At 40.6% G+C, this 18,615-nt stretch overlaps 2 protein-coding genes across 9 annotated transcripts in view; one reads left to right on the forward strand and one right to left on the reverse strand.

Moving 5' to 3' along the window:
- The window catches only part of CREM (cAMP responsive element modulator), a 36,217-nt gene extending 31,675 nt beyond the window's left edge, over positions 1 to 4,542 (reverse strand). The window contains exons 1-2 of one of the 7 annotated variants that reach the window (XM_088150817.1): positions 4,164 to 4,362; positions 234 to 340 (exon numbers count right to left, since the gene is read on the reverse strand). In XM_088150817.1, the coding sequence (XP_088006943.1) occupies positions 234 to 262 (29 nt within the window). In that variant the 5' untranslated portion in view covers positions 263 to 340; positions 4,164 to 4,362. The other 6 variants (XM_088150815.1, XM_088150816.1, XM_088150814.1 and 3 more) reach the window with 6 other exon arrangements.
- Positions 4,543 to 12,687: 8,145 nt separating this feature from the next.
- Positions 12,688 to 18,615, forward strand: part of CUL2 (cullin 2) — a 44,129-nt gene continuing 38,201 nt past the window's right edge. For both annotated transcript variants that reach the window (XM_007428020.4, XM_007428021.4), the window contains exons 1-2: positions 12,688 to 12,916; positions 16,010 to 16,148. In XM_007428020.4, coding sequence (XP_007428082.1) covers positions 16,030 to 16,148 — 119 coding nt within the window. In that variant the 5' untranslated portion in view covers positions 12,688 to 12,916; positions 16,010 to 16,029. The remainder of the gene's footprint in view (positions 12,917 to 16,009; positions 16,149 to 18,615) is intronic.

The raw sequence follows: 18,615 nt of genomic DNA on the forward strand, positions 1-18,615 counted from the left end.
GGAACAGTATACATGCACAAGCCACCCAAGTGATAGGTATTCACTTAAGCTTTTGCAACAACAGAAGATGGTGGAATGTTGTTGTAAGCCATATTGTAAATCATTCCTCTTCTTTCTCAGGGTGGTCTTGATTCCAGTTCCTCTCACATATTAGGATTTCACTTGTGCTACATTTTTGTTAACAGCTGTTTGTAATATTTCACCCCACCCTTTTTAATATGGTTGAAGCTTACCTCCACATGTTACAAGTCAAATGTAGCATCTAACGCAGCCAAACTCCAGATGTGCTGGTCTTTTGACTCCCATAATTCCCAGTCAGCATAGTCAATTACTAAATTGGCTGTGGAGTTGTAGGAATTAACAACTTAGACATAAGGTTGTCTATAGTTTTACTGCTGTTTATATTCATGTGTCAATTTTGCATTCCTATTTTTCAAAATCTCAAGCATTCCCCATTGTTTTCAATCTATAAAAACTTTTTATTTGCATAAATTGCTTAATGCAATGCATGAGGCTCAATTGTATATCTGAAAAAATGCTCGGTATATTGCAGAAGCCATTTAATTCTTACATTCTACTAAAGAAACAGGCATGTCTGTTTGTGTAAGGCCTATACACTGAGATGCATTCCATTAGAGTGGTAACTTTTATGGCTTCTTTGTACCTGCAGAGCTAGATAGATTATGTAAATCTGTGCTGATGTAGTTTATTCAGCATTTCCCAGAAAATGATCCCAACTCTCAAGTAAAAGATTAAAAATTACTGTTTAAGTCCAAACATAATTTATTGCTGAAGCTGAGCCAAATTTAAAACAATGAACTTGATTTGACACATACACACGCATTCACACATACTTCTCTAAATAATGAGGTAGGTATCAAATGCTTGGCTGCATTCCCTTTATCGGAACTATTACTGTAACATAGGACACATGCCTGCCATGCAGAAGCATCTTCTAATGATAGCTGAAAGTATAACGGCTACCTTATGTTAATTCTGGCATGCTGTTTTTTGCTACATTTGCTCATGATTGAATTTTTTTAAAAAAGGACTTCTTCCTTCTCCAGACCACGCTCTTCTAGTGAATCTTGCAGTGAAGTTATGTTCCGTTTGTGATGTCATAACTATTGCTATGCCAACCTACATTTACAGTATTACAAACACAGTACTTAGGGTTCACCAGAGAATGGAAAAGAAGGATAGGAGTAAAGGAGAACATTGTTTTTACTGCTGTGCAAGAGATTTGATAAGTGTTATGGAACAGAACCACTCGAAATGAGGAGAAAAGAAAAAATTAAAGAACCCTAGCTATAGTTATGAATGCATCGTTTGAAGCACCTTTTGGGACATACATGCAATGCAACAAAGGTCATGTGACTCAAGGCATCAGTATAGATTACTTGAAATCCCTGTTTTAACAGTGGTTTGCAAGCTGTCTTCACCAAACCTTTTGGTATATCTGGTAAATAATGCATGCTCATCTGGCACAGGTGAGAAGGCACATGCACAGTTGATACAAACACATCGACAGGTCTGTTGGACTTCAGTGAAACCTGATGCTGATCTTAAATTCCAACATGTCCCTGAACAAATTTAGAAGTATTTTAACATGAAGAGGACCCTTAAACTTGGAAATGAACTATTATTGTGAAAAAATACACATTCCCCAATTGGGTAGAAAAAAACTTGCCAATAGAAATCTACATACAACTTTATCCTTTATAGAAATTATTGTCATACCAGAAAATAGAATGGGATTACATTAATTTATGATTCAATGAAACTGCTAAATTAAACATGGACAGTATTGCTAGTAAATAAAATATACTTTTACAATTAAATTTTATTCCAAAATATAGGTTTATTATTAGTTTTATTACTTTTCAGTGGCACAAGTTCTTTGGAATAGCCTTCCAATAGACATCCAGTTGGCTCCCACACTAACTGCCTTCTGGAAGCTGCTCAAAACACTACCTTGATTTGGTAGTTTGGTTTGGTTAATTTAGCTTTATTCTGTATTTTCATTAATCTGTGGACCTTTTATCTGCATGTTTTTGTATATTGTTCCTTACATCTCTTATCTGTAAACCACCTGTTAATAATAGTTACTAAATAGTTATGTTAGTTGCAACCATATATCCTGCAGCACAGGACTTTCATCTGCCTGTTGCAGGCAAAGAAAACTCTCTCTAATTTTCATCTTAGCTAAAAAATACTCTTCCATCAAGAGCTTCTGGATTTATAGATCCTGCATTTCAAAGAACCATGCTTCAGATCTTGATATTACAGGCATCCTTTCTTCTTCAGGTGACAGAGCTGTATCTTGGGCTAAGAAGCATAAAGATCTTCATAAACTACACAATCAAGGTATTTTTTCCAGTATACTGAGCTGCTTCATTTTGCATTCAAAAAATCCAATTAAAAAAACAGACTTACAAGATACTTCTCTCATTTTGTGTTTTCATTTTAACAGCTTAATTTTAGTGGACAAGGTATTTTATCATTTGCTAAATGCTCTAAGGTGCAGGAGATGAAAGCAGACCATGCCTTTGAATCTTACAGATATTTTGCCCCATATAAAAGCAAATACTGAAACACTGTTCTGGAAGAAGACACTTTTAATCACCTTGACTGAAACTCAAAATTATTACAAACGAGTTTCTAAATGAACAAAAGCCTTCCAAATCGTTTGCAATGAGGTTAGGTGGATCAATTATTGCATGTGGTATCTACAATTCATTTTTAGTCTTTGTTGGACTATCACACTTTTTTTTAACAGGGAAACCCTTCTAAATTATTTCAAGATCTGTACCCAAGCTAGTTACTCTTTTCACAACTTACTTCCTCCAGCCTTACTTCTCCATATTCTCCTGCATTCTTTGATAGTTGCTTCAGCTTATATGTGAAGCATTCATAGACCAATCCTAGGCAATCTGTTTTAGTTCAATGGAGCTTACTGCCAGAATTGGGTTCAGAATTTCAGAGAGTAGTTGGCAAGAAGTTAAATACATCAATCCAAACTATATCTGCAGCATTAACAAGAAGGGAACTGCATTGGGTTGTATTGCATCATTTCTTGAAAATAAAAACAAAACTTGCACAAAAAAGCACTAAGATATTAACCAACATGTTAATAAATGCTTTATTCTTCAGTTCAGTCCACTGCAGTACTCTCAACTGCAGGAATAGAGCATTTTTATGTCTTTCTTTTTTAAAGTAGTTTTAGGATTTCATCCTGAAAGCTACTGAGGCCATAGTGATAGTATTGTTTAAATCATGTTCTCTCCAATCCAAATCAAGTAATAGACATGCTGAGCGGAATATAGTGAGAACTACTGTCTAACACAACTGAAGGGTAGCAAGCTGAAACTAATTTGGGGCATCACACGGCATCTGGATTCTCACAACCCACTAGATTTGTGGCTTGCTGTATTGTGCAAGTCTAGCAACTGTGGTTAGTTTATGGTTCATCATGTATCGTGCAACTCAACAAACTGGGTATGTTAACAAAATACTGATACAATGAGTTAGTGTTTTGTGCATACACAGCCAACGCCTACTATCCCCAACTGGTGTTCTCCAAATGTGCTGGACCAGCTGGCTAGCAATTATTTCTTGGGATTTACTTCTCATCTTTTCCCATGGAATTCAAGGCAATATACATAGCACACCCTCTGCCAATTTATCACTGTAACAATCGCCCTGTGAGATAGGAGGGCTGGGAAAATAACTGGCCCAAATGCTCTCAATGAGCTTCCTTGGCAGGTACGGGCAGGGACCTGGGCCTCCCCACCATGGGCATGACACCCCCCAAGCAGCATACCAGCGGCAAAGAGCAAGAGCTTTGTCAGGACGGTGAGCATTCATTAGAGGATGCTAGGAATTGTTGACCACATGCTTGGAGGCCACTAGGCTAAGAACAAAGCCAAGTTTGCGCTGCTAAACCTATCCCGTGTTCACTGAATCCGCCTCACTGAACCCCCAAACAAATACCATATGAAAGTGCACTGTACTTTTTTAATACCCTGCCTGGAAAACTCACAGCCTCTAAGTGTGGGAATTGCCGCTGCAAATGGGCAGCGAACTCTACAAAGCTAAACTCAAGAGCGACGAAGAACCCCTCTGCACATGCGCAAATGCCCTCTCGCCTCGGCGAAGTTTACCCCCGCGAAGAGCGCCGCCGGTCGGATTAAGGCCCGGTACTAAGGCCCATCCCGACCACTGTTTCACCAGCCTCGCCTCTCCGCCCGCCCCTCCCTCGAGTCCTCGGCACCCCGGCCCCTCTCCGGCCCGAGAGCCACCCCTTCGCCGCTGCCTCCAAAGGCCAGGCCGCCTTGCGCACTCCCGACGTGTCTCCGCCCCCTCCTCGACTCACCCGAGTACGTGGCGCCCCCGTCACAGGGGAAAGCAGGCGGGGAAGAGGGATTGGGCCGGGCGAGGCCGCACGTCGCCTCACGTCAGTGCTGATGCCGATGCGCCGTCACCGCAGGGGGCGCTGAGGGAAATGGCGGCCGGCGCCGCGGCTGCACGGCTTCCCTGGGCCTGCGAGGGAGGAGGCAGGGTGGGGCTTGGGCCGGCCTCGCTTCGCCCCCCCCGTCCGCCGCTCCAGGCCACCGCTCATTGGTCACCCGCGGGACTCAACGGCTGGAACTCGCCTCAACCGTCTTTTAAGCCCCCTCCCATTGGCTAACCATGAGGGGCGGGCGCGAGGCTCATAGCGCGGGTTCGTTGCCTTCCAGGCTCACACCAAACGCGGTCCTGAGGAAACAAGAGCTGCTGCTGTGGGACTACAACTCCCACAATTCCAAGTGGCAACTGGGAATTACCTTCGGGCTGCCATATCCGGCCTCAAAACTTGGTACGGTCCCTGAAGGGCTGTGGGAGTCGCGGTTTCTGCATCTCTTGGCTGCCATCTAGTGGTCGCCGGATTTTTGGAGCCCAATTATACTAGTCCTAAAGGAAGAAAGTGGTCCACCGTCTCTGGAAGGCAACGTGCTCGACGACCTGATTTTATGTTACGCGTCTGCGTACTCAGGTTTTGGAAACATGGCTCTGTTCCCACGATATGCTTACCCGTACTTATCCTAATCACGGTTTACTCAAATCAACCATGGGGATTGATGCAATACACTAAATCATTAACCACTTAGGCTGTGTTAGCACAACATGCTAGGCAACATGCAGTTAGTTACTTCCTAATATAGTTTGTCTCCGGCTCTTTGGGAATTTATTTTAAGGTAATTAGTGACTGCACACTAAGTTATAATGTTATTGACTTTGGGGTTTGGGCTTAGTAGGCTGCCTACATGCCAGCTGGATTGCCACAGCATGCAGAACTGGCTAGCCAAGCATGTTGCCCAAACGGTATGGTTACTTGATGGTTCAGTGTATCATGTTGACATGGAAAACTTGGGTTAATTCACAATACACAATATGATTGCAGTAAGTGTGTGTTATGATCACACAGTATAGTGATTATATGATTTTATTATTGCATTTTATGCAAACAACATGTTAGGCTGATTCTATTTTATGCAATAAACCTTGGCCATTTCCAGCTGAGGCTTGTAAAAATTAGAGCCTAATAACTGCATAGCTTTCCTTGAATAACTAGATATGAAAAACAAGGCTGTACAATCACAGAAAATGGAAGAAGTCCATTGGACACCATTCAAACCCAGGAACAGCACCTTCCTCCTAGTCATTAAGCAGATTGACTTTTTTTTCATGCTTCCACGTGAGCCTGGAAAAGGGTTGCAGCTGCTTTAAGCATTGCACTGAGTCACCTCCTTAAGCAGCTGTAACTTTTTTTCAAGGGGGTACAGTCCAGAGATGATATTCTGGAAGCATAGACTCTTTATATGGATGGGCAAAACTCACCAGTTTCTACCAATGCTGAACTTCCTCCAGACCATGCCATTCTGGTTTTACTAGCTGAGCCCATTGAATGACTCCCAGGGCAGCACAGTCCAGAATGGGAAATGCAATCTTTTGTTCCCAAATTAGTGAATTTTACTTGTTCCTAACACTTTTTATCAGCAGCATCCACAGACTCTTGTCAGAAGCACAAAAGCACCTTTGTGGTGCAAGTTCTGCTCCTTTTGGGCATGTGGGCAACATCATGACCCCTACAGAAAAAGGGTGGGGCTTGCATTGTAACATTCTTCTGGCAGTTTGACCCCCCCCCAGCTCTACTGTCTGTGAACACCACTGCTTTCTTTTATCCTACTGACCGCTATAATAATTAGAAGCAGGGATAGCAAAGGCTTCTCCCCGCCTCCCCCCACCATTTATCTGTTCTACTTACCCGTCACTGGAAGACTAATATTTTCCCCTCCAGCCTGATACACCAAGAACAGAACACCTCGTTTCTCCTTCAAACTACCAACAGGACAGAGAGCTCTGGGGGAAATGGGTGGCATATAAATTAAATAAATTTAAAAAGATGTGTGTGATAATAAAGTTTCAAAGCATGCACATCTGCATGAACCACAACTTGCATCATCTCACAACATTAACCATGTTCAGCCATATATAGACAGCTTTAGGTTGTCTTCCCTTGGAAGAGTCTTTCCTCATTTCTCATTAATCACTGAATTTTTGCCCCACCCCAAGGCACTTTCCCAACTGAAAACCAGTTTTTCAAGGTAAATAGTTCCACCATTTATGTAGTTTCAAAACCACTCCATCAATGTTTATGAAAATTGGCCAAAAGAACATGCACCAGTTGTGTGTGTGTGTGATTAAATGTAATGTGGTTAACTGATTGCAAAGGAATTTGGTTTTTGGAAAATTTGGAATTTTGGGGGAAAACATGCCTGGGGAAATAATATCATCAGAAGGATGTTTATCTATAAAACAAAGAATGGTGCTAGGAAAGAAGGCAGGTTAGACAACTGAAATTTCTTTCTTGGCTTTATTTTCTCTCAAAACAGAGGATCCACAGTTTTCTTCCAAGTCTGCCCTTAGACTTCTATTGCTATTACTGCATTTCTGGTCTAATAAAATCATCATCCGTGTGGTGACTGTGGATAGGAAGCTGACCTAATATGAAACCTAGGACATGGAACATGTGAGAATATTTCCAAGTTATGTTCCACTCAGTGCTTGCTTCAAAATAAAAATACAATTTGTGAGGCAGTCAGAAGGCACCATGAAAACTCCTTAATCTCACAATACATGGACAGACTTAACCACAATTTCAACTTGGAAACTGTCAGCATCTTAGACCAAGTTAAATCCAACAATGCAAGGGAATTCTTGGAAACTTGATATTCAGACAAATCAGCCATCATCTGGCACATAGAGATAAACAACATTTACATGCTATTCAAAAGAGACAATGAAAAGAAAAAGACCCAGAGCACCTCCTCGCCAGCAATCAACACTCAGATAAGCAGGGATTAACACCAGGGTTAACACCAGCCAAACAATCAAGCAGTAAACAATATCCTAATCAAGGAACTACCAACTCAGACAAATAAGCAGTAAACAACAGCCTAATCTAGGAACTACCAAGGAAAAAACAGTGCCCCTACCAACACTGACAGGGCAAGCTACTATGTATATAAACAGAGAGCCAACCCGACTCCCTTCTAGCACTGAGGATGTTACCAAGCTCAGAGAACCCCAAGGACTTCACAAGTATTTCTTTACCAAGTGATTATTTGATTAGAAGTCAGGACAACAGATCAACTTTCTTCCAATGCTATCTATATATGTCAGGATTATAACTTCTGTCATCTATAGTCAGTATGGTGGGGATAAGAACTGTAATAAAATGCATCTGAAGACTGAGAAAGGTTGAGTTATGTGGTCCAACCTGCCATAGAAGTCTGGCTTTCTGAGGTATGACTAAGGAGATTACTAAAGCCTAAGGAAATACAGGTAGTCCCAGGTTAAGAATGTCCAGTTTAAGGATGACCATAGTTAAGAACAGTTTATTGTAGCAAAATTTGAGTTAAATACAGTGATTTGAGTTAAATACACAATGGTTTGAGGTAATTACACAATACTACTTATACAGTATTATACAATAATACTGTTCCAGCTTATGTACAAATTCGACTTAAGACAGACCTTGGGAACAGAACCCATTCTTAAACTGGGAACTACTGGTAGTCAGCAGTGTCTTCTAGAAAATAGCATCATGCCTTTTTCCCTCCATTCACATTTTGGCTATGAGGTCATGTTTGTGAAGTAGCTAACTGCTGCTGGAAACAGACAGAGGGCTAAATTTGAAGCCTGAAACTCCATTTTGTAATGCTGACATGTCTCTCTAGACCAGTGTCTTCAGACCACTTGAAGACATGTGGACTTCAACTCTCAGAATTCCTGAGCCAGCCACATGTTTTCAAGTGGCCAAGGTGGAGAAACAGTGCTCTAGACAACCATTATAGGAGCAGTAATCTTTAGGACAACTATGAACCACCACTAAATGCCTTTGTATTTATAAATAATGCAAGTATTACCAAACCCAATAAATCCCCAGTAACCTCTTTGAAAAAGTATCTGAACTTGCTGTGAGCACTGTACTCATTACATTTCTGAGTGCTCAGAAGCAAGATATACATATAAAACAATATGATTGAGTTCAATAAAAAAAAGAAACATTTTGGAAGATCACAGTACTCCTTTTTTGAAAGTTTGGCTTCAGAATTAGCATGTCAAGAGAATTTGGTAAGATATTCAGAGATATGCCAGATGTGAAATTGAAATTGTATTTAGTTACGACAGTGACCAGCAACTAGTTACAATTAAAAAAAACAGAACACAAAAAACAGACTTAAATACAGTAAGGGCAATAAAAGCACCCTACAGAACTGCTGGTTAAAATTTACAAGAAGAAAACAAAACACAACACAACAAAACAAGTCAAAACAAAATAGAAAAAATAAACAAAATTAAAAGGATAAAAGGACATCCTAGTGACATCATTCCAAGATTAAGACCCCTCAAGCCTTCTTATGGCAATAGCTGATAAAAATTTGGCAACTGTTTGTAATAATGGTTCCATCTGAGCGTACAAAAAATAAACCATGACTTGATCTGTACTAGGGGGTGGTACAGGTCTACTAACTCATAAATTCTCATCAAAGAGTCAGTGAAGAAATATATGCACTAAGGTCTTGGGTTCATTCTGACTACAGGGACAATTTGTCTCATTAAATGGGATTTTATGAAACCTCCCATCCAATACTGCTGAGAGTAGGGCATTAAAGCAGGCCAAAAAGAAGACTCAGCAGCATGCTGAGCAAACCAGATTGAGCAGATAGTTTGCAGGTCTAAAAGGTTTGCAGGAATGAACCCACCCTTATAGATTGCCTGTAGCGTTCAAGTCTGTTTGGTGAATGTTAGCTTTCACTTTTTTTAGGCCTAAAGGTAACAAAGAGTGGAGAGGCCACAGTGCCACAGTCAGCTGAGATTTTTTCTTTTCATCTTGATGCAAAATAATCAAAAAGAATTAGTGGAGCCAAAGGGCTATCAGAAAATAGAGGTATGAGCCAATAACAGAATCGCCAAACATGGACTCTCACCTCTGGTGGGATCATTTCCATGCAAATTAGAACATTTGAGATGCAACATGGGACTTGGAAGAATGCTTGCAAAAACTTTGAACAGCATCCAGGGGCTTTAAATCATTGTAGGTAGATATTTGTGGGGCCGTACAGCGAGATATAGATTTAGATTTAAACAGCTTAATGGCAGTAGGTATGCCTGTACTACCCTTAAAGTAAAAGAAGCCCAGGATTGCCTTGGCACTATTATTAGCTTTGGCAGAAACTACTCTAGATTGCTCCTGCCAACTTCCAGAGGCTTAAAAAAATACTCCAAGATATTTTAAAGTGGAACTTGCTCTATTTTGTTAATTTCTATTTGCCACTGATGTTTATGGCAGCTAGATCTTCCCAAGAAAACCAGAATTTTAGTTTTGGAGTAATTAATTATAAGCCTTTCCTCCCTGCAGAATTCTGCTAAGGCCCACAAGCTTCTCCTAAGGGCCACCTGTGTAAGCAAGAGAATTGCTGCATTGTCAGGGTACACCAGCATTGCCCAATGTCTATCCCTGAGCTTAGGGGGTAAATTTCTTCTTTTGGTAAGCACAGCATCCAGTAAGTTTATATAAATATTAAACTGTAAGGGAGCAAAAAGGCATCCCTGTTTCACTCCTTGGCAAATTGGAATGTCTGCAGTAAAGTAAGATAGCCAGCTTTACTGTATCTTTTAAAAAAAAATTTTTTTAATTAAAAGTTTTACAAAGCATGTAAAAACTGACAGACTAATGAGTAGAAACAATAAAAAAGGAAAGAGAAAAAGTAAAAGTGCAGGAAAAAGAGTAAAAAATAGAAAGCTTCCAATTTTCTTTGCAGCAAATAAGTACAATTGAATAAATAAAATAAAATAAATTGCAAAATTATCCTACTCTATGATTACAAAAATTTGATTTTTTTCTATTATCCATTTTTTTCTAATAATCAAAACCACAAATAAGTGCATTTTTCCCCATTTCATGCAAAACATCTGTAAGAGGTTTCCAGTCAACCATAAATGTAGATAGTTTTTTTTCTGATCAAAGAAGTTAATTTAGCCATCTCCATAAGTTCCATCATCTTCACCAACAAATCCTCCATTTTAGATAGTGCTGAACCTTTCCACTTTTGAGCATACTTGTCTGTCTTGCTGCAGTTGTCTTGCTGCAGTTTTCATATATAAAACAAAGTTCCATGACTTTTTTCTAATTGCTTGTTCTTTAGTCCCAAAAGAAAAGTCTCTGGTTCCAGTTGTACTTTAACTTTTAAAATCTTCTGAATTAATGCATATATTTGTATCCAAATTTTTTTTGGCTTTTTTCATGTCCACCAAACATGATAAAATGTCCTTTCATGTGTTCACATTTCCAGTAAAGATTCGAAGTACCTTTATACATTCTAGACAACTTCTAGATTTATTATATCTAACCTTGGTCATCAAGCATCTGATGAAATGAGCTGCATCTCACAACAGCTTATGCCTTTTAATAAATTTTATTAGTTGGAAAAAGTGCTATCAACTTGTCCAGATTTTTTGCACCATAGAATAACAGAGTTCTCCTCCTACAGAGAATACAAATGTGTGTGCCTATACATGCAGCAGGGGGCTGTACACAGCTTGCCTGATTTCAAAATAGCCAGCCGGGTTAAACTTAGTACTGTACCTGCATGGAAGAGACAACTGGGAAATAGCAGGGCTGTAGGGTGGAAAAGAATCAAACAGAAAAAACTGTTGCTAAGCAAATTACAGGGATTATGTCTATACAGTCACAAAGACTAAAGTATTATTCAAACTACTGTATTCCTTTTCTTTACAGAAATAGATGAACAAATCAATGATGGTAATATCTCATGATCTACTTCACAGGCAAACAATATGGCCAGGAAATACCAAGGTTTCTAAATTAGTTTAGACAGATTAATTCTCACTAAAGAAATTACATGGATTAATTTATCCTTCATACTCTCTCCAGCAACGGTTCACTTGAGGACTAGTAACAGAGAATTAGAATAGCCCTCCAGAGCAATTCTGTGAGAGGGGCAGCCATATAAACTGAAGAAAGCAATAGTTATAGATCAGATTGCTCACTGTTGGAACCAGGGAAGATCAGGGTCTAGATTAAAGGTGAATTTTAAAAGCTAGCATTCATTTGTTTCCAAATGTCTTCCTATTCCTGCTTTTGTTGAAAGCAATAAAATCCGGGGATTACTTACAAACTACATAGGATTTTGATTTACAGGAATCACCACTGTTAGTTTGGACTGCAGGAAAGTTTTCATCTAAGTTTCAAAATGTCCGTTGTCATCTCTGCCCAGGCCTGTTACAAAGCAGACTCTCCAACACAATATTTTATTCTGCAGGACAGTATCTTATCAAACGTTTAATATTTGGAGGATAAATCTCAGCAGGGACCGTTTGGAGAAAGAGGCCCACGAAGAGCTTAAGTCCAGGGAACCAACCATGAATCGGAGCCGGATCCGTTGCAACGGAGCAGCCACCCCACCAGCTCTCCGAGTCCGGCAGTTTCCGGTACGGCATAATCCGTGGCCCATAAACAGACCCGGGTTAAGTCCCCCTAAGCCACGGGAGCTCACTGGGTGACCTGATGTCCTCGTCCTCTCTCAGCCCACCTCACAGGGCTGTTGTCGGAGAAACGCGAAGGGGTGTGTTGAGCTCCTGACGGAAAGGCGAGGTAGAAACCGAGGGACGGCAGCAGCGTTAACCGGGCTATGGATTTCCTCCGCAGATGTAGCGCTTTTTCTTACCAATTCTGAAAAGGCTTCTCTCAGAAAAAAGAAAAAGAGCAGGAGCCGAGTAACACGCTGCAGCCCGAAAGCAGCGCGCTTCCACCGCCGGGATCCACCCGGGAAACTGAGGTCCCGCGCGCAGGTTAAAATCCGACTGCGCCTGCGCAATCCAACCCCTGCGCTACGCCGGAGGAAGCCGCATTTATTCATTTATCTGAAGGAACGGCAGCGGTGTGCTTGCTTGGTCCTTCTGGCGTCCCATACATCGGGCGAAACCAACTCTCTCCGCACGCTGGGAGGGGAGGGGAACAAAAAGGAGTAATGAAGGTTCAGACTATTGTTCTCAGCCCGTGGCGTGCTGCCTGACAGGGAGACTTGCCACGCCGAGAAACGTGGGAAGAAACGGCTGCCCTTCGGCCTCGGGGGCGTCAGGAAAGAGTAGCGAAATGGTCGCGTCCCCTCTTCCCCCGTCCGCGCCGAGCCGCTGGGAACCCAGTGGGCGGGGTTCAACGGGCAGCCGTGGCGGCTGGGTAATGGCAGCCCTGTGAGGATCCGGGAGAGCAGCCTGCGCGCCAGACACTCACGGTGCGGCGAGGGGGTGGGGACGCGACGCTGACCCAGGCCTCCCCTGTTGCCAGGTAACAGCGAAAGGGCGGAGGCTACGGGGGGGACGCTCTTCCTGCGCCGCTCTTCCCTCCCCCTCCCCCGCGAGGTCTCCTTCCATCGCCCCCGGAGGGTCCGGTGCCTCCCTGCCTCTCGATTCCCCCTCCTCGGCTCCCTCTGGCTTCCTTCTGTTGGGGACGGAACCCATGCATTTACCCTCGGCTGGTCAGGCGAGCAGGCTCCCCGCCCGCCATCCTTAGCCGAGCACCGCCTGCTTCTCTCCTCTCCCGCTGTAGGTATTGAACGTGGGTATGCGTGCACGCGTGCGTGTGTCTGGAGCCGGAGATGGTGGAACCCGTGTTTGAAAGCGGGTCGGCTGGCATCCCGGCCGGGTTCGTCACGCCTCAGCCCGCCTGAAATCGGCGGGACGTGAAGCTGCTCGGTCTGGATGCTGGAGTAGGCACCACGCAGGCCCTGCCCCTGCCCCCGGCATCACCCAGATACGCCTGTCAGTGGATGAGTGAGAAAATTCAGACAGAATCGTCCTGCCCACTCCAGTGTTTTCGTTTCTGTCCTCATCAGGACGGTGGCTGGGGTGAAAGAGGATTTGCATGATCCTGAAAGCAAACTGCTGAGCTTCTTGTGTGCGAAATTCCTATTTCCTTTAATCTCGGTGAGACAACGTTGTGCCTTCAAACTCCGGAATCTCCCAACTTCTGCCAGTTTTTGTTCTGCGATCCAGAATAAGGGATGCAAAATGTCAAATGCAGGCTGGATGTTAAAGTTGTGTCTGCCTGAGACAACTAAGAGTATTTGAAATTCACACCCAAAGACCTTTTTCTGTAGCGTTTTCTCCATGAGGATGGCCTCATGTCATATCTACCAGACCTTTATTTTCTTTACTTTCGCAACACTGAAAAAAAGATAAAAAATGGACATTGTGCTCTAGTTTTGATTCTGTGATACAGAAGGGCACCCAGCTTATAGCACATGGGAAAAGCAATTTGCTGACCACACCATGGTGAATACAAATATTAGATCACTTATACTTATTCTAGGAGTGTAATGTTACAAAATAAAAGTGCCCAAGCTGTAGCTATGGACCATTATTCCCAATCACAGGTCAGCACTCATGACAAAAATGCTTCACCAATTTGTCTTTTTTGTCTTGTTTTAATTGGCCACAAGCAATATTTTTAATAGAAAAACCATTCCCAGAAAATTAAGCAGAAACAATAATAATTTGAATAAATTGAACATCATAGTCTTTGTGCCCCTTAATGTGGATTGTAACACTGATTTTTGTCTTTTCACACAAATCTTTAAAATCTTTTTAAAAAAATAAGACCCTGTTGATCAAATGTTACTTCTCTACAACTCCTCCTGCCTTAACATGATTATCTTGTCTCTCCGTTATTGGTGAAATCTGTGCCATTTTTTACAGAAAAAACTGAACCATGATTCATTGCAGATTTCTCCTTGGCTAGTGCCATATATTTTTATGTATATTAGAAATTGCGCATGCATGTATATGCGAGTGTATATATGTAGGCTTTTTTTAGTTACCCATTTTCTTTCAAAGCTGCAAATATGCATAGTTCTTTTCACAGTGGCAGATTTGTATATGTTCACCTGCAGTAAATCTCATACTGTATACGTATACGTGGATGCAGGATAATATCTAATACTGTGAAGCAGAAGAGACAAAACTGTGATGTCCAAGTTTTTGTTTTATTTCAATAATTTGGTCAGGCAGTAAAGGCAAATAGTTATTGGAGATGACCCGGATGCTTGAAGAAATTGAAAGCAATGGAAAAAGAGGCTGATAGAAGACAAGGTAGCTGGGCCCTGTCGTTGATGACACAAGCAGGAGTTCACAAGAAGTCAAAGAAGCAGCCCTGGTAAAATGATGTCTTTTGGGTCATAAAGAGTCAGAAGATTGAGCAACAACAGAAGCAAAAAGATCAGAAGTGCCAAATTCTAGAAGTCTAGAATTGATTAGCAGTTACATTTTTAAAGATACAGAAGTTTGTCTGTTTGGTGAAGGCCTAATTGTATGCATAGGTCACTATAAATAGGTGTAGAAATACATGCCACAGTCCATGCAAATATAATCTTTCCATGTTCTCAGAACTGTACATTTTGTGTCCCTATAATTTCTCCATGCACTTCATAAATCTTCACCAGTAGTTCTTATGACTATAATGTATAAACTCAAAATGAGTTTACCTAAGCAAAAAGTTCTATAATTATAGTTTGTATACTTTTTAATACCATGTGCAAATGAAGGATATTGCTATCATTAGGTTGTGCTTGTGAGTCACTGAGGAGCATCTAACTAACTGCTGTTAGAAACACAATTTTGGACTCCATAAAACTGATTGATACGCCATATATTCTTATTGTCCATTCCTTATCATTTTCTGTCATTCAGTAGCGTTTTCTGCTAAGTTGCATGACTGAAGATTAAGCAACTACTATACCTCATTGCAAGTGTAGAACATGTGTCTTCTAGATGTTATTACTAACCATGCTCACAAAGGTTGGGGTCCAGTATAATTTGGAGAGCTACCGGTTCTTCACCCCTGTGATTAATGTTGGGGTTACCTATCCCAGAATTCTTAGGAAAGTTAACTTAAGGGCATCTTCAGTAGCCTAGCTATTTGCTTCAATTAAACTCTTATAATATCCAGCCTGCTTCTCAGATTTCATTTTCTATTGCAAAAAGATAAGTAGAAACAAATAAGCTATTCTTTCTTGATATTATGTTATTTTATATACTTTCTTTTACCTAAATACTTTAGTTTCAAATTGATCAGATCTGTTCAAGTTTCACCCAATATATTTTCCCCTCACTCATCATTTGTAATTCACCCAGCAGTAGTGATGATCATATGATTTAAAGACCAATCTCTAAACAGGTGATTGCAACTTTTCAGTAGTAGTAAATAGTAAAGTTCAGTAATAAAGTTCACAGGAAGTACCTGAACAAAATCAGCCTTTCTAATAATGCAGGATGTTTATGACATAGATATTTTAACAAAAAATAAGACTGATCATCGAAAAATAATAATATAGTCATATTTTGCAGCAAATATAATTAATAATTTGGATTTTTTGTTTTGCAGATTCACATTAACTCCCCACAATGTCCTTGAAACCACGAGTAGTTGATTTTGATGAAACATGGAACAAGCTTCTAACAACTATTAAAGCTGTTGTTATGTTGGATTATGTTGAAAGAGCAACATGGAATGATCGCTTCTCGTATCCTTTTATTAGAAGGCAAATACTGGTTACACAGGATTAAATGATGTACAGAAATTGATTTCTTTACAGAAACTAGAGCTGCAATAAAACACATTCAGCCTTAGCCCCTAGCATTAACAGGTTTTGTAACAAGACTTCTGTTAAGAGCCAGATATGGTGTATACAGTAGATTTTGTTTTTTTAATCCATTCAGTTGTGTCTGAATTCTTGGAGACTACCTGGACAAGTCTCTGCGGTTTTCTTGGCAAGGTTTTTCAAAAGTGGTTTGCCATTGTCTCCTTCCTAGGGCTGAGAGAAAGCGACTGGCCCAACATCACCCAGCTGGCTTTGTGCCTAGGTGGGACTAGAACTCACTGTCTCCTGGTTTCTAGCCTGATGCCTTCACCCCTACATCAAATTGGTTCTCATACTGTAGGATAAGCAAAGTCTAATAATTTGCTAAGAATGGTAACTATGTCTAAACTATAAAGAGTGTTTCTGTATACCAAGTTCAGTATATGATTCCATGCTGTCTGTTTTGAATACAAACTGCAGTTTCTCATTAGCTGTGAGGAAAGAACAATTGGTTCTAAGCAAACCCACCAGTTGTTCTGTCCTTGCTAACCTCATCTGAATTACTGTTCAGCTTCATTCTGGTTCCACCAGAAAACACAAAACAGGTTTCCATTTCAAATGATTCTGAAGAAAGCTAGGCTATCTAGAACTGGAGGTTTGTGTGCTTTGGAGGAAATGGTAGATGTTTGTCTTCCATCTCATTAGTATTTTTGGATCTTGTGAACCTCTTTTTCAAGAGCAATAGATTAGTAAATGACCTCTTATTTGTGTAGAGTTTGCTACATTGGATATAATCTACAGCTTTTCATAGATGTAAATGATAAACTTTATTATTATATGACAGTGTCCATGACAGGGAGATTCAAGTTGTTGGTGGGACAGAAAAAAATACAGCTAGGTAGTGAAAGTCAGTTCAAGGGAATCTTTCAGGGACGCATCACTTGATCTATGTAGCCGTAGATCAAGTGAGACCATTGAGCTATTGGTGGAGTTCACACACTACCTTAACCCCTAATGTGGTTTCTTTTTTTTTGGATGTAGGATGTCATGCGATTCCAGCCATTCCAGTTTGTAAACCATGGATTGTGGCTTAGCGTACTGTGCGTACCAGGTTGCGGTGTTTTGTTGACTTAAAGTAGCATGGCTAAATATAATGTGAGAAGCTAGCCACTGTCTACGTTAGTACCAACTTTTTAAGAGTGTTTCCAAATGGCATGTATGAATTTTGACTTTAAAGCAGGTCTTGCACTACTGAGCTTCAGCTTTTTCTCTAGGTTAGTATTAACCTAATTCACTAATGTCTTTTAATTATGCTTTGAGAAAGCAATAAAGAAGATTCTCAAAGTTTTTGATAGATATATATTATCTTTGTATGAAATATAGGGAGAAAAAATGTTCAAATATCCAATCATCCTTAGTAGATGTGGCATATATATCTAGAAAAAAAACCCTTGTCTCCTACTTAAAAATATAGATTATTTCAGTCTCTTTGTTTAAATGGAAGCAATGTTTACTTATAGCATAGATTTTAATTCCTCTTTTAACTAAGAAATACTCCTTGTGAAACTGAAAGCCAGATAAGGGTCCCAGTATAGTTTCCAATCTTTTGGAAAACAGCAATGGAAGACTACATGGCACTTTTATTTAAAGCATTAAGTCACTTTCTCTTACCTTTTGACCTTCACAGCTCCTCTGTCTGAACCTCTGCAGAAGTGAGATATTTCTGGCCCTGCTATGTTTGTGCCACCCTCCCAGCAGATGTATGACAACTTAAGTCTGTTTCTAGAAATAACTGAATGTTTTATGACTTCATTTTATAAAATTAGATAACTGGTTTTTCCATGCATTAATTGGGGTCTGAGTTACCCCAAACCTGTTGATTTGTTCATACTGAGAGGACCTTTTAAAACTTACTTACTTATTTATTGCCAAATAAATAAGACCACTTCTTTTTTGCACGTGCTTTTGTGAATCGCCCCCCCCCCCCCGGCTTCACTGAATCACAAAATCTTGCTATTTAATTACCACAATAGAGGTGATGGAACCATAGAGTTGAAAGAGACTACTCAGACAGGTAAGTCCTCCCCCTGGATAAGGGTCTAGCCTCCATTTGAACATAGCAATGAAAGGAACCCATCATCAGTCTTGGTAATTGGTTCTATTGTCAAACTGCTCTGTTAGGAAGTTTTTCCTGTCTTTCAGTTGGGATTTCTTCCTGTAGTTTAAAGCTATTATTTTGTGCCCTGCACTCTGGAACAAGAAAGAATATTTCTTGACTTTCTCTATGTGATATCTTTTCAGGTGTCTAAAAAGTGCTATCTTATCCTTCCTCAGTCATCTTTTTTTCAAGGCTGTTCCAAATTCTTTGAAGAAATTGGGTGTTGCTTTTAGGAACTAAGACTATAGTAAT

Source organism: Python bivittatus, unplaced genomic scaffold, assembly GCF_059951505.1.
Source record: "Python bivittatus isolate LINGU-HERP-01145 unplaced genomic scaffold, Pbiv_v1 ctg000610_np1212, whole genome shotgun sequence".
In the NCBI taxonomy this organism is placed as follows: domain Eukaryota; kingdom Metazoa; phylum Chordata; class Lepidosauria; order Squamata; family Pythonidae; genus Python; species Python bivittatus.